Source organism: Eucyclogobius newberryi, unplaced genomic scaffold (genome assembly GCF_026437365.1).
Source record: "Eucyclogobius newberryi isolate DKJ021-1_F unplaced genomic scaffold, fEucNew1.0.hap1 SCAF_4, whole genome shotgun sequence".
Lineage (NCBI taxonomy): Eukaryota > Metazoa > Chordata > Actinopteri > Gobiiformes > Gobiidae > Eucyclogobius > Eucyclogobius newberryi.
In genome coordinates this window covers 8,951,594-8,979,121 of record NW_027316056.1, presented here as the reverse complement: position 1 = coordinate 8,979,121, position 27,528 = coordinate 8,951,594, and the positions used below count along the sequence as shown (strand labels likewise).

Genomic DNA, 27,528 nt, shown 5'->3' with positions numbered 1-27,528 from the left:
CTGGATCCATAATGTAGCGCAGCTCCTCCTGCTGGTCCAAAGAGAGATGACAGAGATCCGGGAGTGTTCGATAAACAGAAAATGGCTCCAAAGTGAACCAGTGGAAACGGGCTATAGTGAGAAACACCTGCTTATGACCACTCTGAATATACTTTATGAAGATTCTATATATCTTATGAATCTGTATCTGAGATTAGTTTTGCACAGTTGCCATATAATTAAATTCTTCATAGCAAATATTTTGCACTAACCACAAGGTTTTCTCTGAGTACAACTGTGCAGAGTATTAAGTGAGTAGTAAGTGAGTGTATATTTTTGTATGCTGCAAAAGATGGTCCATGATGAACAAGACATTCAGTTTGATTTAACTGAATGTCGTGTGATGCTTTTTCTTTTTTTGTTCTCCCTCTCTCTTTGTTGTGTTATATTTAGTTTTATATATATTCCTAAAAGAAAAAAAATGTATTGAGAAAAGTCATTTCTGTTCAGTTTACAGTCAGTTTGACAAAAGGGAGGGTCATGGGATGGACAGCTTTGAGGTCTGAGCTGGACTTAGTTGTTTCTCACACCAGTGGATCAAACCAGTACAAAGTTTTTATTATTTTGTTGTGGAAGCAGTTACACACAATAACATGAATAACATGCAATTACTCAAAAAAAATTCAATCAAAACAGAAAGTTGCCGTATTTGACAAGTTTATCAATCAATGTTTGATTTGTAAAAACTCTTATATCCAACAGTAGCAAACAGGGGCTCATGTTAGCAGTGGACTTTCATCTGACAGATGGAGGGGGCACCATAGCTGCAGGGATAACTGTACCAGCCTTGACCAGCTGAAAAACAACAACATCACAACATTATAAAGGTCTGGAACTGAATATAATTTATCAAACCATTAATACACACTATCCATTTGTACCCCTCATGTGTAGACTTCTGTATGTGCTCAAACCTTTCCGCCATCTCTTTTCTCAATGTCAAGGCCCCAGATATTTTCAACACAATCTTTCATTCTGTCCTTCGTAACATCACAATGTCTGAAATCCAAGCACCAAAGATGATCCTTTAAATACTTGACTCACCCCGAGTGTCCATCCTCAGACATTTGTGGGTTGAACCGGAGCCTCCGCTCTTGAAGTTATTGTAATCGAAGAGTGAGCCGTCGTGCCACCTCCAGGAGCTCTGGAAAACACAGATTATTTCACAATAAAAGCTTACTCAGAACGAATTGTTCGTATGAGTTTGTTTATGCGGTTTCTTTTCAAATAACTAATGTTTTCCAATAAATATATTCTGAATTGCTAAAGTGTTGTGTGTCGATAAACAGAAAACCGCTGATGACTTTGCAAAGTCTGTCGGCTCAACATGAAGTTATCATCACTGGAAATACTGTGGTTTATCACAAAGATCAAGTCAGCGTTGGTAAGAATGTCTGGTTTTCTGTTTCTATCTGCTTTCTGCCATCTTGTATTCCCCTGAGTCTGTGTTCACTCTACAATCACCTCACTCTCGTTCTGAGAGCCAAAAGCCAGACCTCACAGTGTCTGCTTTAGATCTGGAGCCAGTACAGTTCAATAAAGACACTTTGGGACCGTCCCGATTCATTCCAAAGTGAACCAGTGGAAACAAGCCTTCAAATGATAGAAACTGTTCCTTTGGTTTCCCGCACAAATATCACAATGAATGACTCACTTCAAAGTGGAATCCTCCGATCCAGGCGGAGCTGTAGCCTGCGGTGCCCACCATGTACTGGAAGTGGTTGTACTCCAGAGGGCTGTGCACGGCCGCCAGAGTCGCCTCGAACGCTGCACAGTTACTCTGCACAGACACCAGGAAAAACACTCACTTCATTGACAGAAGAATCACTCAAAGTAAGACGAGTGCATTAACTACAGCAACGTGGAGTGCTGTGGCTGTTTTTACTATAACCCCTGATATTCCATATGCAATGTGAACATGATCTGCTTTTCTTTCTTTAAACAGAAAAGACAAACACTTCTAAAACGGGGATTACGTCTACTTTTTTTTTAACAATGGAATCCTTTTCTCTGTCGCTATAAAAGAAAGTGTCCGACGTCTCCTTAATTGTGACTTTTGTAAAGTCCACTACCGATGTGCCAATTCTACTTGTATGTCCTAAATAATGTGTGTGTTTTTTTCAATTTTAAGTGATTGATTTTATTTAATGGTTTTGAGATGTGTTTTTTTTGTCTCTTAATTGTTTAATTGTATTTTTTCTGTTTGTTGTTGTATTAGTGTTATTCTCACATTTCTCTCATTAATAAAATAACTCGTGCTGCTCTTATCGTTAATGAAAATACTATGAATTTATTTTACCACTGCGCTGCTCCAGGAGCGGGAGGTCCTGTCCAGGAAATAGCAGCTCCCGCGGTAAAAGGTCCAACCAGGAAGACAATACTGGGAGTGAACTGAAAAAAATAATAATAATAAAACAACAACAAATGAAAATGATTATGGAGTCAACAAAGCAACACATATGGCTATATTTAAATGTTTGTGGCTGCACCTTCAGGGCTCAGATCAGGCAGGTTCTCCACAACTTCTGCAAAACAAAAACATTCTTATAATTTTATCAATGACTTGACCATTTTTTAAACTAAACTGAGCAGCTGAAGTAATGATTGAAGCCAAATTCAAAGTGCCAGAGTCGGGATTTGAACCTGTGACGCACGAGATTCAAATGCATAACATATTTACTGCACCACTGCTTAAACAGACGGTCCTGCTCTGTTGGAGCTGTTAGTTTGGAGTTGGTTTCTCCACTCACACAATCACATGTTCAGTGACAAGTTAGACTCATCGAATATGAAGTGAGCGTGGTGCCAACTGTGGGAGTTGAACTGCCTTTTTCCAGCCAATTATGCCAAATTTTAACTGTTAATGACAAAGTACATGTTTAAATCCCATTCAAAATGCCTGTAAGGCATACAAGTCTATGGCAGTGTTTGTCATGTTGCCACGGTAACATGCTTGCAGCTAGATATATGCTCTCATTGGCTTTTTTGTTTAATAAAATGGCAAGAAATGAAGATAAGTTTGTTATCTTAAGTTTTGGAGCAGGACCAAACCCCTTTCCCGCCCCTTCCTGTGGCTAAACTATTTGGGCATCCAGGTCACACGCATCAGCGTTTGTGACTTTGTGCACCTCCCTCTTTCCCTTTTCTAATTATTATTCTAATTTATGACAATAAACACTTTGCATCTTAGCTAGGGATGCGGTTCTTGCTCGTGAAAGATGTCTGTGCCAAATTGTTTCATTTTTTCATCCCTTTCCAAATGCTTGTAAACCAAAACACACATCAATCAATGACAATATTTGTCAGGTTTCCACGGTAATATGCTTGTAGATGGAGGTTTGCCATTCCTGGCTTTATCAATCAGAATTGAAAGAAGAATGTGTGTGCCGAATTTGATTTGGCTATATCAAAGAACATTTTTTGACCTCATTTAAAAGTTCAAGGGGGCGCTGTAGAGCCTTTGTTTAACTTAGCTATATATGTTATACATCATTGCGTTCAGCTCATCATTTTACACAAAATGTCATAATACAATTTTTTACTTGTCTTGACATGAGGTATGTTTGTACCAAGTTTCATAAGTCTAAGACAAAATAGGTCCATCAGTGTAGATGGCGCTAGCGAGTTATTTTGCTATTTTAATTTTTTTAGACATGAAAAAAGACATTTTTCATCGATCCTGAATTATGTGTAAAAAAAACTGAGTTTTTGTTAATATTCTGGGGGTCAAAATTGGGGTGGTTTTTGGGAGAAAAAGAATAATAATAAAAAGAATGGAAAGGCTTTTTTTGACTATTTTTTTCGGAAATAGAAACTTACGAATTTACGAATTTTTAAAAATCAAATCTGGAGAGGGCGCTAGAGAGCTATTTTATCAGCTAGCCACTACATTTGCACATCACTGCGTTTAGTTTGAACAAATGCTACGTCAACATATTGAGAAAAAAAAAATGTTTAAGAAACGAAGAATATTTTTAAATTTTCCAAAAATTTGAGATTTTGTTTAAAATTGACGATGACCATACCCGAAAGCGTATCGGATCAAGTTTGGAGTGTTTTCGATAAAAACTGTAAGAGAAAATTCCAAATGTACGACAAGGTGCACATTTGTCAGCGCTGCGTTTATCCAATATGGCTGACTTCCTGTATGACTTAGGGCGGGGTCACAATATTATTTTTTACATGTCCTCACATGAACTATTTTTTGGAGTGAGTGTCACATTTTTACGGCCACTTTTTTTGACGTCAGGCTCCCATTGGCCCCATGTTATTTGATTTTTGAGGTGGCGCTACTGAGCCGTCTTTCAATATTTTTTCACGAAACCTTCACTCAAAATTAGAACTCCCGGAGTTCTAATTTTCGATACCACTCACGAGCATATCCATCTTTGTTTACTATTCGATTTTTGCGTTTTTCCAGCCCCCGGATCCAATATTAATAAGTCCCTCGCAGGGATGATACTCGTCCTTCGGCTCGAGCCTAATAATAAGAATAATGGAAACTTTTTTTATGCCCATTTTTTTTTCAGCTATAAAACCTCAAGCTAGAGTCACGTAATCTTGTCAAATTGTGCTCGCTCACAAACTAACCTTTTATGATTTTTTTTCAGTTGTCTACGACAAATAAATGGTCTTTTATGAATTTTTAAAAGTAAAATTTGGAGAGGGGACTAGAGAGCCATTTCATTAGCTAGCCACTACATTTGCATATCATTGCATTCAGCTTTGAAATCTTCACAAGCGCTACGTCAAAATTTTCCCCCAAAAAAATGTTTAAGAAACATAATTTTTTTAATTCATTTTTCAGAAATCGTGATTTTGTTTCAAATTCACGATGACCTTACCATAAAACGTATCAGCTTGAGAGTTGAAACATTTCATTGCTCATGGGTTTTGTGTCTTGTGGCCAAGTTTGAAGTGATTTCGATAAAAACTGGAAGAGAAAATGCCAAATGCACGACGAGGCGCACTTTTGTCAGCGCAGAGTTTATCCAATATGGCTGACTTCCTGTATGACTTAGGGCGGGGTCATATTATTATTGTGTACATGTCCTCCCATTTTTTGGAGTGAGCGTCATATTTTTACGGCCACTTTTTTTGGCGTCAGGATCCTATTGGCCCTATGTCATTTGATTTTTGAGGTGGCCCTACTGAGCCGTCTTTCAATATTTTTTCACGAAACCTTCACTCAAAATTAGAACTTTCGATACCACTCACGAGCATATCCGTCTTTGTTTACTATTCGATTTTTGCGTTTTTCCAGCCCCTGGTACCAATTATAATAAGTCCCTCGCCGGGACGATACTCATCCTTCGGCTCGGGCCTAATAATAAGAAGAAACCTGGCAAGAACAAAGACTCGAGCATTCCATTCCGTTGGAACTCCATGGCTCGAGCCAATGATTATGGAGTCAACAAAACAACACATATGGCTATATTTAAATGTTTGTGGCTGCACCTTCAGGGCTCAGATCAGGCAGGTTCTCCACAGATTCTGCAAAACAAAAACATTCTTATAATCTTATCTAGGACTAAGATAAGACTTGACCATTTTTTTAAACTAAACTGAGCGGCTGAAGTAATGATTGAAGCCAAATTCAAAGTGCCAGAGTCGGGATTTGAACCTGTGATGCACGAGATTCAAATGCATAACATATTTACTGCACCACTGCTTAAACAGACGGTCCTGCTCTGTTGGAGCTGTTAGTTTGGAGTTGGTTTCTCCGCTCACACAATCACATGTTCAGTGACAAGTTAGACCAGGGGTGGGCAAACTACGGCCCGCGGGCCACATGTGGCCCGTTTGTCTTCATAATCCGGCCTGCCAAACATGCCAAGTTTTTTTTCCTTTTTTGCCCTCAGGCCTCTGTCTGCACTTGTATCTTTAATAAAAATGACGTGAAATGAATTAAATAATAGATTTAATACCCTATATTTGACAGAAAAGTGATATTTTATTTAATATTTAATTATTTAGATTTTTTTTTTTCACACCAATGATCACGGGCCGGCCCTCCGCTACTTGCCTGGATTCGAATATGGCCCTTTGAGGAAAATAATTTTCCACCCCTGATTTACACTCATCAAATAGGAAGTGAGCATGGTGCCAACGGTGGGACTTGAACTGAAGAGCCTCTGGTTAGTGGGTGCACATTTCTATTCACCTGGTTTAGGCTCCTGTTGGACTTCCTCCATCTGCACCAGAGTCATTTCTGCAGGAGCCGCTGAGAGGAGAAAGTATTGGACATAATCAGAGGTGAGCAATACATTGAAATGTAGATAATATCGTATAATGTTGTTTTGCAGATGTGCTAAATATGAACATCCAGTTTATGGTTTATGGTTAAAAAGGTTTAAGATATTTCTGCACTATTGTGATTTTACAGACATGTGTCTGATTATTAAACCTCAACTGATACGTTTAAAGGCATGTTTTAGTACATTTCTTTTGGACTGACATAATATCATCTGAATATTTTAAAATGATAAGTGGAAATAACTCACATTGTCTTGTAAAGTTAGAACAACACTGTAAGTTACATTTATGATTTCAGCTCAGTTACTTTCATTACATTAACAGTAACAAAATTAGCACCTGATTTTCATCAATAAAAGAACTATTATGAATAAAAATAACTTAAAACTTAAAAGTTGTGCTGTTTGTGAGTTGAACTATTATTTATTACAGTGCCTGAGGCTGGAGTTATGATGTCAGGTCTTTAGCGTTTCAAGAATGAACCGGTCACCCTCTGGTTACCGGGTGAACCTCTCTGCTGCTCTGTAAGTGAATTCTATTCACCTGGTTTAGGCTCCTCCTGAACCTCCACCTTCTGCACTGGAGCCTCTTCTGCTGGAGCCGCTAGAAGGAGAAAATGATCATTTAAAAGTCACACAAACACATTTTTCAGATTTACATAATAATATTTACATAATCCACAATATGCACTTTATTTTGATCTGAAAACATTGAACATCTTGTAATACATTTTCCTCTCACATTTATGTAAGTCAACTATACAAGAAATATGAGCTTTTTTTCACCTAAAGTCTCGCCTTTGATAAAATAAACATAGAATTTGGGATTATTTAAAAAACTGATTTGAAAATAATGAACAAATGTGTTTGGTTTTATTACCTGTGGCTTTTAATGCGACGGCTGCAAAAAGGAGAAACACCACAACATTCTTCATCTTTAACTCTGCAGGAAAAACATGTTCACACATTTAGATTCAGAACAATACTATGGTTATGTTATAGTTATTATTATTATTATAAGGGAGTGTTATAATAAAGCTCAAGATCATCAAAACTGTTCAGAAAAAATATAATATTGTGTCTGTTATTTTTGAAAAGTATCGACACTTTATATTATATTTCATAGATATTTTTGACAAGTCTAAAAACATGAGAAGGAACAAAATACACACCTGTAATTTGAAATAGCTATTTCTTTCTAGTTATTTTCTTCATAAACTTTTCATGAATTAAAGGCAAAGTTTACTCAGAAATGACGCTCTTCAAGATGAACTGTAGTAGTAGTAGTAGTAGTAGTAGTAGTAGTAGTAGTAGTAGTAGTAGTAGTAGTAGTAGTAGTAGTAGTAGTAGTATGTGTGATACTATGGAGTTCTCCTGGTCCTTTTATACTTCACAAGATGCAGTCATTTGCCTGTTATCATGTGCACTTTACACTCTTGTTACTGTAAGTTGTATTTCTTTAAAGATATTGTTTCCCGGTGAATGAATCAATTACAGTAACTTTTATTCATAAAGTCCTTTACAACACTCAAAGGACCAAAGTGCTTCACAATAAAAATCAAGACAATAAATGGTGACAGTAAAAGACATTTATTTTATGACCAAAGCAGGAATACTTCAGTGGAATTTCCAAACAGCATTAATTCATTAAAACAGCACAATTCAATATTTATTTTTTAGTATTTTTTTTAACAAATTAATTTGTGACATTAATAATATCAATTGTCAATCTTGACATCGCTCTGAATAACAGGATTTAAATAGGACTTAACCAGGTCTAAACCAGGTTTAAACCAGGTCCAAACCAAGACTAAACCAGGATAAACCAGGACTAAACCAGGACTAGACCAGGACTAAACCAGGACTAAACCAGGACTAAACCAGGACTAGACCAGGACTAAACCAGGACTAAACCAGGACTAAACCAGGACTAGACCAGGACTAGACCAGGAATAAACCAGGATAAACCAGGACTAAACCAGGACTAAACCAGGACTAAACCAGGACTAAACCAGGACTAAACCAGGACTAAACCAGGACTCTAAAAGTGGTAACAGTGAGAGAGAAAACAGGGTGAAAACCACAGTTTAAATCCTCTCATTCATGAGTTGAGTTCAGTCGAGCTGGTTCATCTGATTCACCTCTTCACCGACTAATCAGGGTAAGAAACCCATCTGAGCATTTGACCCGTAATCAGGAGGTCCCAAAGGATTCATTTGGTCAGTTTGGGCTCTCAATGTTGTTTACTTAAGTAAAAGTATAGATAAAGCATGAAACAAATACTCAAGTCAAAGTGAAAGTAGTACATAAAAATCAACGTCAGTAAAAGTTTAGAAGTACTGGTTTAAATAGTGTTTAAAAAGGAAGAGCTTTTTTGGGTTTCTGCCACACTCCCACACTTTATTATGTGAAAACTTATGTATTTATTAAGTGAAAACAGATTAAAATAAATAAATATGTACTTCAAAGATGTAGAAATATTTCATGCAGATTTTAAACAATGTAAAAGCGTTGAATCAAGAGTGATTTTAACAACTTTATTTCTCTTTAGAACACCTTTACACTGAGGATGCTTGAAACGTGATGACGGTAAAAATAAACTGTAACTGCAATTTAAAAAAACAACTGGACCTGAGACAAAACAGATACAAGACTCAGAGGCTTGTCCACAAAGATTAGAATGTAGATTATATTTACAAAAGGCGAGATGTTGTAACCCATTTGTTTGAAAAAAAAAATCCTAAATGTTTAACCAGGAACTGCAGAAACTCCCTTATTTGTACATTTTGGGGTTGGGCCATAATTTGTTTATTGTTTTTCTGTTCAAAGGAAGTTATCAGGAAAAACACATGAACTTACAGTAAGGAGTGAAAAGTCCAACATGATAACAGGCAAATAAAACCATGAGATCATTACTTTCATTTAAAACTATCTCACAATACACAATGGTATTTATTATGGGGAAATTGTTTTCTGCTCATATAAAGCTAAAAATGGCACCAAATCCACAAACAATGTATAAAGTAGGTAGAGTAGTAAGTAGTAGAAGGTGTTCAGGAACAATAAGAGCTGCACCAGACCAAAAGTCTGAACCAGTTTGAACCAGTCTGAACCTGTCTAACATAGACTAAACCAGGCTAAGTTAGTCCAAGCCTGTCTGAACCAGTCTAAACCAGTCTGAATCAGTCTGAATCAGTCTGAACCAGTCTAAACCAGTCTGAACCAGTCTGAATCAGTCCAAGCCTGTCTGAACCAGTCTAAACCAGTCTGAATCAGTCTGAATCAGTCTGAACCAGTCTAAACCAGTCTGAACCAGTCTATGTTTAATGCATCACAGGACGTTGAGAGAAGTCGGCGACGTCATTTCCGGTGAGTGTGTCGCGTTTTCAGAGCTGTTCGTTCTTAGAGCCTTTTACCGATTAATCCACGAATTATACACACTATTTACGCATCATATACACGAAAGTGAACGTTTGATTTCTCCGCAAACAATCCGGAGCCTCAAGCCGCTCGCTTTTCAGTATTTTGTGGATTAAAAGCCCTCCTCACTCTCTAGCTCCAGCCTGAACTAGCCTAGCGTAGCCTAGCCGCTAGCGTCATGGCTGGATCTACCTTTACCTGTTTGAGCTGTCATATGTCGAGTCAGAACCCTGGCTCCTTCTCTGATGATAGGTGCGTGAAGTGCAGTGTAGTGGTAGTTTTGGAGGCCAGGGTTACGGAGTTAGAAGCGCGGATCTGCTGTTTAGAGGAGCTTAAGTCCAGTTATAGTTCGGTTTTAGCGCGAGGGCTACCGGACCGCGCTGCAGGGCGTAGCATTAGCATTAGCAGTAGCAGTAAGGCCGAGCTCAGCCCCTCAGCGTCTCCCGTGCAGCCGGGACTAGACCAGGAACAGAATAGGGACCATTTTGTGACAGTTCGGAGGGGACAAGGCGCTAAACGCCGAACCTCAGAGCGCCGTGAGCTTCACGTCTATAATAGGTTTTCTCCCCTCAGCGATCACACGCCCGCTGAACACACGAGAGAAACTCTTGTAATCGGGAGTTCTATTGTCAGAGACGTGAAGCTGCCAGCTGCTAGCGTTAGGTGTTACCCAGGGGCCAGAATGGGTGACATCGAAGGAAACCTTAGGATCTTAAAGCGGAGTAGGACCCGTTTCCGGCGAGTCGTGGTTCACGCAGGCGGTAACGACGCCCGGCGGAGACAATCAGAGGTGCTCAAAGTTCAAGTAGCCGCGGTGTGTGACCTTGCGAAGTCGATGTCGGACACTGTAATATTTTCTGGTCCCCTGCCCAATCGGATCAATGCTGAATTGTACAGCCGTCTCTCAGCATTCAACAACTGGTTATCCAGATGGTGCCCTCAAAACAACGTTGTCTTTATTGATAACTGGAGTGCGTTTTGGGGAAAGCCCGGGCTCATACGCAGGGATGGCATCCATCCGACTTCGGAGGGTACATCCCTATTAGTTCGGAATTTGACCGATAGTCTTAGTCGTGTTAAGTGACCATCTAGGGATGAGCCCCAGGTGCAGAGCAGCAGTTCAAGACGCTCCTCTGTCGCTGAACTCTCGCCCGTTCTGTTACCTGTGAAGTGTTCAGATTCAAGACAGATAGAGACTGTGTGTGTCCCTCGTGTCCCTCGTGTCCCTCGTACAAATAATGCCAAAAAGTCACATCTCAGAAAAAATATTTCAGGCGTCAGACCAAATAACTTAAGGAAAATAACAATCACAAATACACAAATGAATAAACACGTAAAATGTGGACTGCTAAACATTAGAGCAATTTCCTCCAAATCGCTCTTAGTTAATGAATTAATTAGTGACTATAACATAGATCTTCTAGCTCTAACTGAAACGTGGCTTCAACAAGACGACTACGTCAGACTAAATGAGTCCACCCCACCCAGCCATGTTAACTTTCAGACTGCCAGGAGCACAGGCCGAGGTGGTGGTGTGGCAGTGATCTCCCACTCAAGCCTACTCATGAGCCCTAAAACTAACAATGCATTTCACTCATTTGAAAGCCTTATGCTGTCAATCACATGTCCAAATATGAAAAACCAAAAAGGAGTTTTGTTCATAGTTATCTACCGACCTCCTGGTCCCTACTCAGAGTTTTTAACAGAGTTTTCTGACTTTATATCAAACTTAGTGTTAGCCTGGGATAAAATAGTTATAGTTGGAGACTTTAATATCCACGTGAACATGAGTGATGACGCTCTCAGTAATGCCTTCAGCGCCTTGTTAGACAGCATTGGTTTCACTCAGAATGTAAATAAACCGACTCACACTCACAAGAACACTCTGGATCTTGTCCTAACGTATGGAACAGAGATTAGTGACCTCATTGTCCTCCCTCAAAACCCTATATTGTCAGATCATTTCCTAATTACCTTTCAGTTTATTCTTAAAGATCATCCAGTCCCACAAAATAAAGTTATAATGAAAAGGACAATATCTGAAAAATCTATCTCAAAATTCAAAGAAATAATAGAGCCAATATTCAGTGACATGTCATGTGATCATGTCATGTGATCATGTCATGTGATCATGTCATGTGATCATGTCATGTGATCCTGCTGAGAACAGTTTTAGTCCCAGTTTAAGTGATCAATGTGTCGACTTGACCATGAATTCTCTGAAGTCTGCTCTTGACGTTGTCGCGCCGTTAAAACAGAAGGTCATTAGGCCAAAGCGCGCCTCCCCATGGTACAACCAAGAACTGCGTTCACATAAACAAAGAGTTAGAAAGTTAGAGGGATTATTTCGTCGCTCTCACACCGAAGAATCCCTAAAAGCATGGAAAAGTTGCCTGCTGTCCTATAAGCAGGCTCTGCGTAAGGCCCAAACCAGATATTATTCAAATCTAATAGAAGTCAACAAAAGTAACACTAAATTCCTTTTCAGCACTGTAGCTAGGCTAACAAACTGTCACAGCGCAGTAGAGCCCTCAATCCCAGCTACACTTAGCTCTGATGATTTCCTCCTATTTTAATAATAAAATAAAAACAATCAGAGATAAATTAGATGAAATTACCCCCGCTATTAGCCCTGAACTAGCCCAAGCTGTAAATCTAACGTCCCATATAAATCCACCTGTAAACCTAGAAAGGTTCACAGCTGTTGATCAAGCAGAGATAACTTCAGCCATTATGTCCTCTAAAAGCTCAACTTGTGTCCTAGACCCCATTCCAAGCAGACTCCTCAAAGACATTCTTCCCCTAATTATAGACCCTATTCTTAATATAATAAATACTTCAGTAGAAAGTGGCTATGTTCCACAGTCCTTCAAACATGCAGTCATTAAACCTCTTCTGAAAAAGCCTAATCTAGATCCCGACCTATTGGTAAACTACAGACCTATTTCAAATCTTCCCTTCGTCTCTAAAATCCTTGAAAAAGTTGTAGTAAAACAGCTTTGTCGCCACCTGCAGGACAATAACTTATTTGAAGTTTTCCAGTCAGGGTTCAGAGCCCACCACAGCACTGAAACTGCACTAGTTAAAGTCACAAATGATTTGTTATTAGCCGCTGACGATGGACTGGTCTCAATCCTGGTTCTGTTGGACCTCAGCGCAGCGTTTGACACCATCGACCACAACATTCTACTGCAGAGGTTAGAATGTGATGTAGGTGTTGGAGGAACAGCCCTCAGCTGGTTTAAATCCTATCTATCTGATAGGTTCCAATTTGTTAATGTAAACCAGAGCTCCTCACCAAGCTCTAAAGTAATTCACGGTGTGCCACAGGGTTCGGTACTCGGTCCAATTCTGTTTACTCTTTATATGCTACCATTAGGCAACATTATCAGAAAGCATGACATTAACTTCCACTGCTATGCAGACGACACTCAGCTGTATTTATCAATGAAACCTGATCAGAGCGATCAAGTTGACAGACTTAGTACTTGTGTGAAGGAGATAAAAACCTGGATGACACTAAACTACCTGCTTCTTAACCCTGAAAAAACCGAGGTCATTGTGCTTGGCCCTAAGCATCTACGAGACGCTCTATCTGAGCAGATAGTCACACTGGACAATGTCAGTGTAGCCTCCAGTTCTACTGTAAGAAACCTTGGAGTCTTATTTGACCAGGAGCTCTCATTTAAAGCTCATATAAATCAAGCTTGTAAAACAGCCTATTTCCATTTGCGCAACATCGCCAAAATCAGAAGAATCCTGCCTAAAAGTGATGCCGAAAAACTTATCCATGCATTTGTAACGACTAGATTAGACTACTGTAACTCCCTGCTTGCAGCGTGTCCTAAAAGCTCCATAAAAAGCTTTCAACTGGTTCAAAATGCAGCAGCAAGATTACTAACAGGAACAAAAAGAAGAGAGCACATTACGCCAGTGCTGAAGTCTCTTCACTGGCTCCCCGTCGAGTCCAGAATCAAATTCAAAATTCTACTCTTGACCTACAAAGCCATAAATGACATGGCCCCATCCTACCTCAAAGATGCTATAGAACCATATCATCCAAACAGAGCTCTTCGCTCTCAGAATGCCGGCCTTCTGGTGGTGCCAAGAGTCTCTAAAAGTACTGTAGGAGGTAGAGCGTTTAGCTACCAAGCCCCTGTGTTATGGAATCAGCTCCCGACCCATGTTAAATATGCTGACACAGTCTCTTCATTTAAGTCCAGGCTTAAAACGTTCCTCTTTGAAATCGCTTATGGTCAGAGTAGTTAGGAACAGAAAGATAAACCCACAGCTTCAGCTACGCTGCCCTAGGAGTAACTATGCTGGGGGAAGTATGACAGCTTGAGCACTATCCTCTTCTTCTGACTACTTATGCTATCAAACAATATTTATTTTTTAATTCCACTTGCAAACTGTTCACCGCCTTCTTTTTCTTTCTCTCACTCCTGAGGACCTGTGGACCCAGATGTCCCTCTCCTGGTGAAGTGGTCCCTGCCCCATGTGGACGGTCCCTCATCTGCCTGAAGAGTGGCTCCAGTTCGCCTCAGTCGGTCCCTCATCTGCCTGAAGAGTGGGTCCAGCTCGCCTCCGACGGTGCCTCATCTACCTGAAGAGTGGGTCCAGCTCGCCTCCCACGGTCCCTCATCTGCCTGAGGAGTGGGTCCAGTTCGCCTCCGACGGTCCCTCATCTGCCTGAAGAGTGGGTCCTGCTCGACTCCGACGGTCCCTCATCTGCCTGAAGAGTGGGTCCAGTTCGCCTCAGTCGGTCCCTCATCTGCCTGAAGAGTGGGTCCAGCTCCAGTCTCCTCGTGTCCGTCTGTCCGTCTGTGAGAGTCGGATCTCTCCTTCACTGGAACTCCTCCAGGTTTCTACGCTTTTTTCCCAAAGAGGTTTTTTTTGTAGTTTTTCCTGGCCGAGAAGGAGAGTCTAAGGACAGAGGACCCTGGGACATCGTCCCTCGCCACCACAGACATTGTCTGACTCCATCGCCACCACAGACATTGTTGATTCATTTCTCCCTGTGGCCCTCAGAGGCAACTGTTGTTGTGATTTTGGGCCTTACAAAAATAAATTGATTTGATTTGATTTGATTTGAATCAGTCCAAGCCTGTCTGAACCAGTCTAAACCAGTCTGAATCAGTCTGAATCAGTCTGAACCAGTCTAAACCAGTCTGAACCAGTCTGAATCAGTCTAAACAAGTCTGAATCAGTCTGAACCAGTCTGAATCAGTCCAAACCAGTTTGAACCAGTCTAAACCAGTCTGAACCAGTCTGAATCAGTCTGAATCAGTCTGAACCAGTCTGAACCAGTCTAAACCAGTCTGAACCAGTCTGAATCAGTATGAACCAGTCTGAATCAGTCTGAACCAGTCTGAATCAGTCTAAACAAGTCTGAATCAGTCTGAACCAGTCTGAATCAGTCCAAACCAGTTTGAACCAGTCTAAACCAGTCTGAACCAGTCTGAATCAGTCTGAACCAGTCTGAATCAGTCCAAACCAGTTTGAACCGGTCTAAACCAGTCTGAACCAGTTTGAATCAGTCTGAACCAGTCTGAACCAGTCTGAATCAGTCTGAACCAGTCTGAATCAGTCTAAACAAGTCTGAATCAGTCTGAACCAGTCTGAATCAGTCCAAACCAGTTTGAACCAGTCTAAACCAGTCTGAACCAGTCTGAATCAGTCTGAACCAGTCTGAATCAGTCTGAACCAGTTTGAACCAGTCTAAACCAGTCTGAACCAGTCTGAATCAGTCTGAACCAGTCTGAATCAGTCTGAACCAGTCTGAACCAGTCTGAATCAGTCTGAACCAGTCTGAATCAGTCTGAACCAGTCTGAACCAGTCTGCTGACATTGACAAGAAATAACTAAATTTCAAGCTAATATTGTTATTTACATTTACTTCGGAAACAAAGACACATGATGGGCACATGATGGACACATGATGGACACATGGTGGACACATGATGGACACATGGTGGACACATGATGGACGTATGGTGGACACATGGTGGACACATGGTGGACACATGGTGGACACATGATGGACACATGATGGACACATGGTGGACACATGATGGACACATGGTGGACACATGGTGGACACATGATGGACACATGGTGGACACATGGTGGACACATGATGGACACATGGTGGACGACTTGTGGATCCTCTGTCATTCTTCCTCTCAGTTGGGTTCAGGTCTGGGCTCTGGCTGGGCCGGTCATGAATGATCACAGAGTTGTTCTGAAGCCACTCCTTTGTTAATGTGTCATTAGGGTCATTGTCTTGTTGGAAGGAGAACCTTTGGCTCAGTCTGAGGTCCACTCTGGAAGAGGTTCTCATCCAGGATATCTCTGCATTCATCTTTCCTCACATTGTGACCAGTCGTCCTGTCCCTGCAGCTGAAACACACCCCCACAGCCTGATACTGCCACCACCAGGTCTCACTGTTGGGATTGTACTGGGCAGTGATGAGCAGCGCCTGGTTTTCTCCACACTTACCTCTGTATATTTATTTAGAATTAACACAAAAACGTTGGTCTCTTATTTGGAATCTTATTTCTCATAGTCTGGGAGTCCTTCTGTGTTTTTGGCACACTATGCAGGCTTCACGTGTCTTGCTCTGAGGCTTCCATCGGGCCATAAACCTCTGACTGGTGGAGGCAGTGATGGTCGACTTTGTGGAACTTTCCTCCGTCTCTCGACTGCATCTCTGGAGCTCAGCCACAGTGATCTTTGGGTTCTTCTTCATCTCTCTCATCAAGGCTCTTCTCCCACGATGGCAGGACAGCCAGGTCTAAGAAGAGTTCTGGTCGTCCCAAACTTGTCCCATGTAAGGATTATGGAGGCCACTGTGTTCTTAGGAACCTTGGTCAGATCTGTGCCTTGTCACAGTTCTGTCTCTGAGCTCCTTGGGCAGTTCCTTGACCTCATGCTTCTCATTTGTTCTGACCTGCACTGTGAGCTGTAAACTCTTATACAGACAAGTGTGAGCCTTTCCTAATAAAGTCCAAACAGTTTCATTAAACACAGCTCGACTCCAATGAAGGAGTAGAACCATCTCAAGGAGGATCAGAAGAAATGGACAGACAAAGGCTCTGAACACTTACATGTGATATTTAAGCTTTTCTTTTGTAATACATTTGCAAAAATATCTACATTTTTGTTTTTTTGTCAAGACTAGAGTGTACATCAATGAGAAACAAAATGATTTTGATTTGAGTAAATGGCTGCAAAGAGTGAAAAATGTAATGGGGTCTAAATACTTTCCATAAAAACTGTAGGTCTAATTGTCTTTGTCTGAACTGTGTTTGTGGACAATGTGTAACTATTGTGAGCCAAATGTGTCATTATATCTCTGTCTAAGCTTGAAATAAAGCCAATCAATCAATAATCTGTGTTTAGCTTTAAAACCGCTCGAGAGCTGTACAGAAGGGTCCTTTATCTTATCAGTGACCGAGCGGTTAAAGCTCTCGCCTCCCGATAAGGACATGGGTTTGATCACATGATCTCTCCCACGTCCAAACACAAGTCTGAGTTAAATCAATTGACAACTGTAAATTGACCCAGTGAATGGTTGTGAGTCTATGTCTCTGTGTTAACCCTGCGACGAGCGGACCCCTGTCCAGTATGTGCCCCGCCTAAGGCCCAAAGATAGGCTCCAGTCACCCGCGACCCCTAATGGGAACAAGTGGTGGAAAATGACTGAATGTGTTTAAATGTGTACAGTTCAAGTTCTCAGAGTCAGTTGGAGCTGACCTCAGAGCAGTTGGACCTGTGTTTTGTGTGTGTTTTGTGTGTGTTTTGTGTGTGCTTTGTGTGTGTTTTGTGTGTGTTTTGTGTGTGCTTTGTGTGTGTTTTGTTCCTCAAAGCATGCCTCTTTGACCGTGTAAGTTTACGTTATGAGTTTCTGGTATTGTTGTCTGTTTGTTTCCTAAATGTTTGTTCGTAGAGCAGAGGCTACATATTCATTTACAGACAAGTCGTGCTTTGAAACAGTTTCCTCCTGTGTCAAGCGGCTGACCACGAGCTCAGTTCTTCTTCTGCTGCTGCTGCTCTGGATCGCAGTGAGAGGAGGAGACTCACGGAGCGGCAGGTCAGGGTTCATTTAAAAGAGAGTTTCACTATGACTAAAGTGATAAGATAGAAAAACGTGCAGTAAAGTGGAGGTCAAATGCTGCAGTGAAAAGTGAGGCCAAAAAATCGCTCCTTTTCTCTTGTCAATGAAAAGTTCTATGGGCCAGACCTGGGTTTTGTATAGCCCTGATTTATGGATTTCATTTGAACCTGGTTTTGCTTTTATTCAGCCAAATTTAGTCCAATTAGTCCGTGATTTGTTGTTTTAGAGCTGCTTTACTGTATTTGTGGTCAATAAAACTGGCTGTGATTCAGTTTGACTTGAAAATAACTCAAATGCCTGTTCTTCATTGGTCCAAACCAGAACTGAGCCAAGTTTAACTGGGACTAAACCATGGCTAGTGGTTTAACTGAGACTAAACCATGGCTAGTGGTTTAACTGAGACTAAACCATGGCTAGTGGTTTAACTGAGACTAAACCATGGCTAGTGGTTTAACTGAGACTAAACCATGGCTAGTGGTTTAACTGAGACTAAACCATGACTAGTGGTTTAACTGGGACTAAACCATGACTAGTGGTTTAACTGAGACTAAACCATGGCTAGTGGTTTAACTGAGACTAAACCATGACTAGTGGTTTAACTGAGACTAAACCATGGCTAGTGGTTTAACTGAGACTAAACCATGGCTAGTGGTCTAACTGGGACTAAACCATGACTAGTGGTTTAACTGAGACTAAACCATGGCTAGTGGTTTAACTGAGACTAAACCATGACTAGTGGTTTAACTGGGACTAAACCATGGCTAGTGGTTTAACTGGGACTAAACCATGGCTAGTGGTTTAACTGGGACTAAACCATGACTAGTGGTCTAACTGAGACTAAACCATGACTAGTGGTTTAACTGGGACTAAACCATGACTAGTGGTTTAACTGAGACTAAACCATGGCTAGTGGTTTAACTGAGACTAAACCATGGCTAGTGGTTTAACTGAGACTAAACCATGACTAGTGGTTTAACTGAGACTAAACCATGACTAGTGGTTTAACTGGGACTAAACCATGACTAGTGGTTTAACTGAGACTAAACCATGGCTAGTGGTTTAACTGAGACTAAACCATGGCTAGTGGTTTAACTGGGACTAAACCATGACTAGTGGTCTAACTGGGACTAAACCATGACTAGTGGTTTAACTGAGACTAAACCATGGCTAGTGGTTTAACTGAGACTAAACCATGACTAGTGGTTTAACTGGGACTAAACCATGGCTAGTGGTTTAACTGAGACTAAACCATGGCTAGTGGTTTAACTGAGACTAAACCATGGCTAGTGGTTTAACTGGGACTAAACCATGACTAGTGGTCTAACTGAGACTAAACCATGACTAGTGGTTTAACTGAGACTAAACCATGACTAGTGGTCTAACTGGGACTAAACCATGACTAGTGGTTTAACTGAGACTAAACCATGGCTAGTGGTCTAACTGGGACTAAACCATGACTAGTGGTTTAACTGAGACTAAACCATGGCTAGTGGTTTAACTGAGACTAAACCATGACTAGTGGTTTAACTGGGACTAAACCATGACTAGTGGTTTAACTGAGACTAAACCATGACTAGTGGTTTAACTGGGACTAAACCATGACTAGTGGTCTAACTGGGACTAAACCATGACTAGTGGTTTAACTGGGACTAAACCATGACTAGTGGTCTAACTGGGACTAAACCATGACTAGTGGTTTAACTGGGACTAAACCATGACTAGTGGTTTAACTGAGACTAAACCATGACTAGTGGTCTAACTGGGACTAAACCATGACTAGTGGTTTAACTGGGACTAAACCATGACTAGTGGTTTAACTGAGACTAAACCATGGCTAGTGGTCTAACTGGGACTAAACCATGGCTAGTGGTTTAACTGGGACTAAACCATGACTAGTGGTTTAACTGGGACTAAACCATGACTAGTGGTTTCAAATGACAACAAAGCAGAGCAAAAATATACATCTTTTTGTAGCTGAACTCACAGTAAGATCAGAACATCACACAAACACAAGGAAAGGTATATTATTCCTTTTATTTTGAACTCAGTAACATCCAATAACATCTTGACAGCATGAATGATCGTCGATAATCGTGTTAACAGAGGACTTTCATCTGACAGATGGAGGGCAAAGCGTTGCTGCAGGAAGAACTGAACCAGCCTTTTCCGGCTGAAAAACAACAAGACAACAACATCATTAATAGAAAGAAAACACTCACATATTTCATTGTTTATAATGTGTTTTAAAGGAACCGTATGCAACATTTTAAACTTCATAAACGTGACTTCTCTGTGTCTGCAGATATGAGAAAACATGTTCAAATCAAATATAGATTTTATTCATAACAAATTTTAATGCCATTTTTTTCCTGATTAAAAAGATCTTTGGACGAGAGTTCCAAACTGTTGATGTCATAATTCTGTGTTTTGGTTCAAGCTGATTGTCCAATCAGAGCAGAATCAAACGTGTTCTTTCTTAAAACAGTAAAAGCACAGGTTCCTTTAAAGTATGACGGGGGAGATTACACCTTTCACTAAAACGTGCTAAACATGATTATATTTCACATCTTACAAAATAAGAATAACCTTACTTTTCCCTTATTTTTTTGAATTGATTGTTTTGAAAATTGCCAGTTGTCCATAAATTGTCTGCATTATTATTGGATGTAATGTCACTTATTGATGACATCACAGATGGATTCTGTTCTAGCTCTACTTCCTGTGATTTTCATATGACATTTTTTTAATTTCCTTCATAAACTTCGGGCGGCAGTAGCTCAGTGGTAGAGTGCTCGTCTTCTGATCCAAAGGTCGGCGGTTCGACTTCCCGCTCAGTCAGAGCGGTCAGATCCACTGGCCCGCAGGTTGGCGGTGCGATCGCAGCTGCCTCATGTGAATACTGCCGTTGTGTCCTTGGGCAAGACACTTAACCCAACTCGCCCCCCAGTGTCTGCGTATATCTGGGGTGTGAATGTGTGTGTGAATGGGTGACTGGTTCCTTGATGTAAAGCGCTTTGAGTACCTTGACGGTAGAAAAGCGCTATATAAATGTGACCATTTACTTCCTCTAGACTCGTGTAAATGGTAATAATTCAATAACAAATGTTTTATTTCACGAGATAAAGTGATCATAAGAGAAACATGAGAAACATGAGAACCTGTCACATTCTCCTTAGATAAAGTCTCAGCGCCACATTCACTGAACTCACCCTGACTGTTCATCCTCACACACTTGTGAACTCACCCTGACTGTTCATCCTCACACACTCGACTGAACTCACCCTGACTGTTCATCCTCACACACTCACTGAACTCACCCTGACTGTTCATCCTCACACACTCACTGAACTCACCCTGACTGTTCATCCTCACACACTCACTGAACTCACCCTGACTGTTCATCCTCACACACTTGTGAACTCACCCTGACTGTTCATCCTCACACACTCACTGAACTCACCCTGACTGTTCATCCTCACACACTCACTGAACTCACCCTGACTGTTCATCCTCACACACTCGACTGAACTCACCCTGACTGTTCATCCTCACACACTTGTGCACTCACCCTGACTGTTCATCCTCACACACTTGTGAACTCACCCTGACTGTTCATCCTCACACACTCGACTGAACTCACCCTGACTGTTCATCCTCACACACTCGACTGAACTCACCCTGACTGTTCATCCTCACACACTCACTGAACTCACCCTGACTGTTCATCCTCACACACTTGTGAACTCACCCTGACTGTTCATCCTCACACACTCGACTGAACTCACCCTGACTGTTCATCCTCACACACTCACTGAACTCACCCTGACTGTTCATCCTCACACACTCACTGAACTCACCCTGACTGTTCATCCTCACACACTCACTGAACTCACCCTGACTGTTCATCCTCACACACTTGTGAACTCACCCTGACTGTTCATCCTCACACACTCACTGAACTCACCCTGACTGTTCATCCTCACACACTCACTGAACTCACCCTGACTGTTCATCCTCACACACTCGACTGAACTCACCCTGACTGTTCATCCTCACACACTTGTGCACTCACCCTGACTGTTCATCCTCACACACTTGTGAACTCACCCTGACTGTTCATCCTCACACACTCGACTGAACTCACCCTGACTGTTCATCCTCACACACTCGACTGAACTCACCCTGACTGTTCATCCTCACACACTCACTGAACTCACCCTGACTGTTCATCCTCACACACTTGTGAACTCACCCTGACTGTTCATCCTCACACACTCGACTGAACTCACCCTGACTGTTCATCCTCACACACTCACTGAACTCACCCTGACTGTTCATCCTCACACACTTGAAGGTTGAACCGGAGCCTCCACTCATGAAGTTGTAATAGTCGAAGAGTGAGCCGTCGTGCCACCTCCAGGAGCTCTGGAAACACAGAATATTAACATAATGATGTCATCATTCGTACAATGTCACAAGAGCAGCATCGGCAAATTCAGTTTCCACAGTAGAAATCAGACAGTACAGTACAGTACAGTACAAGTACAGTACAGTACAGTACAAGTACAAGTACAAGTACCAGTACCAGTACCAGTACCAGTACCAGTACAGTACAGTACAGTACAGTACAGGTACAGTTTCAAAAGTACAAGTACAAGTACAGTTTCAAAAGTACAGTACAGTACAGTACAGTTTCAAAAGTACAGTACAGTACAGTTTCAAAAGTACAAGTACAAGTACAGTTTCAAAAGTACAAGTACAAGTACAAGTACAGTTTCAAAAGTACAAGTACAAGTACAGTTTCAAAAGTACAGTACAGTACAGTACAGTTTCAAAAGTACAAGTACAAGTACAAGTACAGTTTCAAAAGTACAGTACAGTACAGTTTCAAAAGTACAGTACAGTACAGTTTCAAAAGTACAGTACAGTTTCAAAAGTACAGTACAGTACAGTACAGTACAGTTTCAAAAGTACAGTACAGTACAGTTTCAAAAGTACAGTACAGTACAGTTTCAAAAGTACAAGTACAAGTACAGTTTCAAAAGTACAGTACAGTACAGTTTCAAAAGTACAGTACAGTACAGTACAGTTTCAAAAGTACAGTACAGTACAGTTTCAAAAGTACAGTACAGTTTCAAAAGTACAGTACAGTACAGTACAGTACAGTTTCAAAAGTACAGTACAGTACAGTTTCAAAAGTACAGTACAGTACAGTTTCAAAAGTACAGTTTCAAAAGTACAGTACAGTACAGTACAGTTTCAAAAGTACAGTTTCAAAAGTACAGTACAGTACAGTACAGTACAGTACAGTACAGTTTCAAAAGTACAGTTTCAAAAGTACAGTACAGTACAGTACAGTACAGTACAGTACAGTTTCAAAAGTACAGTTTCAAAAGTACAGTACAGTACAGTACAGTACAGTACAGTACAGTTTCAAAAGTACAGTACAGTACAGTTTCAAAAGTACAGTTTCAAAAGTACAGTTCGTTTAGTACAGTTTCAAAATCTCTTGAGTTCTTTAAACTTATCAAAGTGTACGTCATGTTAACAACTCTCCGTCTTCTCTTCTGATGACTTATTATGACAAGTTCAACATGTTTTAGGTCTCATTGTCCAAGCTTTGTTAACTCGGCGTACAGTTACTTACAACTTATAACTTACAACAGTGAGTCAAGTGCAGAACATTTGACATTTAGTTTTGACTCAGAACATGAAAATGCATTTTAAAATTCTATGACTCACACTGTCCAGTTGTATCAAAATATAGATTTAAGTTCATATAACTATGACTGTTAGTGCAACATATATTTCTTAGGCTGTATTCTATCTTTATGAAACTAAAACAAAAACTTGTCTGGTCTCAGAAAGTGGAACACGTCAGAGAGTTTAAGTTATTATCAGTGTGTTTCCTTTGGTTCCCACAAACGTAGTGTTCACAAGAATAATAAATAATATTAATGATTAATAATAAATGCCTCACTTCAAAGTGGAATCCTCCGATCCAGGCAGTGGTGAAGCCCGCGGTGCCCACCATGTACTGGAAGTGGTTGTACTCCAGAGGGCTGTGCACGGCCGCCAGAGTCGCCCCGAATTCTGCACATTTGCTCTGCACAGACACCAGGGGAAGGTCATCTTTACTGTGGACAGGACGTTTGTCTACAGGGTTATCTTATCTTATCTTATATTAAAGTATCTTACAGGGCCACTTCAGCTACAAAAGTCCACACACACTCACAACTAGGGTTGAATAACCATTATCTTAGAGGTCGACCAAATAAAGGTTTAAATATGGTGATTAACAGTGTTAAGATAGATAACATTAATAAATAAAGTGTACTATTGTCAGGGGTGGAAAGTTTAAATGTTTTTACTCTACTTCAATAGTTTTTACAGAGGATAATTCTTAATTTTACTTAGGTATTTAACAGGTATTTGTACTTTCTACTCCACTACATTTTCGAACTAGACTGAAAGTACTTTTCAGCACGTTCATAGTGACGTTCTGTGTTCACACAAACACACAGGATTCACTAGAAAATAATCAACACACTTCTTTATCAAACTCACCACATTTAACTCTGGAATAATCAACATCTGTGAGAAACACTTTTACTTTTTACTCTTACAGTTTAAACATGTTTAAACCGGTACTTAAAACTTTTACTTTTGTGATGTGATACTTTATCTCTTACTCATTTTATAATTCCTATAGTTCTTCTTCCACCACTGATTATTGATGAAAATGCCAAATAGTGTATTATTCTTTGAATGTCTTTGTCATGGGTTTTTCATGTGTGTTTTAGATGATCAAATTATGATTACTGTTATCTTTTATAGTCAACGTGTCATAATTTTTTTTTTTTTTTGTGGCAGCCCTGGTGACAAGTCAACACAAATACAGAATAATAACCACACAGAGGACTGTATGGATACGTACCACGGCGACGCTCCAACTGTTGTAGTTTCTGTTCATGTAGAAGCAGCTTCCGCGGAAAAACTCCCAATCAGGAAGACAATACTGAGAGTGAACTGTGACAATAAACAAATACATCACTTGAATAAAGTACAAAACAACTCTTCAGTGGGTTCATAACTGTAAAGAGCGCTGTGTGTTACCTTCAGGGTCCAGCGAGGGCAGCGACTGTACAGCTTCTGTTGTGAGAATCAATAAAGATCATTTCATTTACATTGTTTCATCAGAAGAAAAAACATATGTGTTGTTACATTAATGCCCTATACATTTTTACTGTCGTACTCACAAGCAATTAAGGCAATTAAGGCCATATTCATGTGCATACAACTGATAAGAGTGTTTTGTTTACTTACCATTAGTATTAGTATTATTTAGTCTTATGCTAGCTATTTTTTTTACTTTACTTTATTTTATTATTTTTATTTTATTTTATTATAATTTTATTTTATATTTATCTTTATCTTTTTATTTTATTTATTTATTTATTATTTCCCTCCATTCCCTATTAAGATATGAGAGGAGTTTTGTTAATAAGAGTTTTTTTGTTTTGTTTATAAGAGTTCTTCTATTAAGAGTGTTTTTTTAAAACTTCCTATAAGTTATTTGTCCTTTCCCTCTGTATCTACTGCGTTGCAACAACGAAATTTCCCCATGTGTGGACAATAAAGGAATATCGTATCTTATTTTTTTTTACCAAATAATGTTAAATAAAAATAACATGAACCTGTACATAATGTTTTGTAAGATAAACACATGTTCCTTTCGCTCGTCAGTCCCACTAAAAGCCCCTCTCGATCACAAACCTCTTCTGTCAAAGTGTATTGCTCAAGGACATAACAACAGACTGCATTTGTGGGAATTGAACTGACAACAATGACAAGAATGGTGACATTTGTTAAGGGGAAGCGGGGGCCCCTCTAAGCAGCTGGTTCGCCTGTTTATGGTAAGTGAGTGTTCCCTGGTTTAAGCTCCTCCTATTCTTACCTGGTTTAAGCTCCTCCTATTCTTACCTGGTTTAAGCTCCTCCTATTCTTACCTGGTTTAAGCTCCTCCTATTCTTACCTGGTTTAAGCTCCTCCTATTCTTACCTGGTTTAAGCTCCTCCTATTCTTACCTGGTTTAAGCTCCTCCTATTCTTACCTGGTTTAAGCTCCTCCTTCTCCTCCTCGTTCTGCACCAGAACTTCTTCTGCAGGAGCCGCTAAAAAGAGACCATTGAAATATGTTTGATGGATTTTCATGTTGTACTTTTGTAACTCATTCATAAATTCATGGCCTCGATGACAAACACGTGTGTCAAACCTATAGAATATTTGTCTCCAAACATGTGCTTTACAATAGCCATCTGTAACTGTTTTGCAGAAATGTCTTAATGTCTAGTGCTGGAACTGGCAGCCCTCTGGTTAGTGGGCATCACCTGGTTTAGGCTCGTCTTTCACTTCTATCTTCGGCCCTGGAGCCTCTTCTGCAGGAGCCGCTAAAGGGAGAAAATTATTATTTATAAACTGTTTAAATGTTCACTGAATGTTCCTTTGATGAATGTGTTCAAATATTGTATGTGTTGTAACAGCTTGGATTAAAACCTAAACTTAAATTTGGGAAGTTGAACACTGATTTTCAAAAACAAAGCTTGAATATGTTTAAATGTGTCACCTGTGGCTTTCAACGCAACGGCGGCAAAAAGGAGAAAAAACACAACAGTTTTCATCTTCAAATCTGTAGAAAAAGCAACAAAATCACTGTTACTTTAAACTTATTGTGGAAATAAAGCTGCCAAATCTGTTTCTGCGACAAACACAAAAACATATTCTCCAGAGCAAAGAAAGTCCATCAAAAATTTTGAACTGTTTAAAATGGATCTGTGACATTTTTATTTGTCTAAATGCATTTTATGTGTAAAAAGTCCCATTTACGGTATATCTTAGAAATGGATAGAGCCATGTTACTGTCACCTAGCAACCAGACAGTAAACAAGAGCCAAAATCCATAAAATTAAAATTAAAATTAAAATAAAACTGCGATTTGACACACAATGATACCATATAACACCGTTAATTTGCTGAATGGTCATTTAAACTGTGTCAGTGTTTTAATAGAAGCTTCATAAAGATTTTTTAAAAATACTTTAGAAAACTGCAACATCTTTAGGTTCAGACAGTTGTTGTTTCAAGGTGAAAGCTTTAATCTTTAGAGAAACTTTTGCCCGTAGTGTCTCTTTACAATTATTAAATCAAAGAGAGTTCACTTACTCAAAGATGATGCTCTTCAAATCAACAGGAGTAGTAGTAGTAGTAGTAGTAGCAGTAGTAGTAGTAGTACTAGTAGTAGTAGTAGTACTAGTAGAAGTAGTAGTAGTAGTACTAGTAGAAGTAGTAGTAGTAGTAGTAGTAGTACTAGTAGAAGTAGTAGTAGTAGTAGCAGTAGCAGTTGTGATACTATGGAGTTCTCCTGGTCCTTTTATACCTCACAAGATGCAGTCATTTGCCTGTTATCATGTGCACTTTACACTCTTGTGACCGTAAGTTGAATCTTTAAAGATATTATTACCGGTAGTGTTTCCTGGTCAATGCTGCTAAACCAGGAATACTATATTCATAAAACATTTACCAACATGTGTATTTCCAGTATGTGCTTTAGATTGAAACTGCAGGCTTTTCTTAATTCTAAAGACTGAAATGTCTTTAATAAACTCTTTTTACAGTTTGTTTACCGTCAGTGAGTGA

At 40.0% G+C, this 27,528-nt stretch overlaps 1 protein-coding gene across 2 annotated transcripts; it reads right to left on the bottom strand.

Annotated features, from left to right (window-relative positions):
* Positions 1 to 732: 732 nt before the first annotated feature.
* LOC140377553 (ladderlectin-like) lies at positions 733 to 26,536 on the bottom strand. 2 transcript variants are annotated; one of them, XM_072462999.1, is made up of 6 exons: positions 26,459 to 26,536; positions 26,223 to 26,282; positions 24,771 to 24,862; positions 1,694 to 1,819; positions 1,084 to 1,183; positions 733 to 834 (listed from the first exon to the last, which is right to left on the bottom strand). In XM_072462999.1, the coding sequence occupies exons 1-6, from the start codon at positions 26,511 to 26,513 to the stop codon at positions 761 to 763; spliced, it is 507 nt and encodes a 168-aa protein (XP_072319100.1). In that variant the 5' UTR covers positions 26,514 to 26,536; the 3' UTR covers positions 733 to 760. The 2 variants fall into 2 exon arrangements, with proteins under 2 accessions (XP_072319100.1, XP_072319099.1); XM_072462998.1 differs by lacking the exons at positions 733 to 834; positions 1,084 to 1,183; positions 1,694 to 1,819 and adding exons at positions 19,920 to 20,003; positions 22,159 to 22,258; positions 23,814 to 23,939.
* Between the last annotated feature and the right edge of the window lie 992 nt (positions 26,537 to 27,528).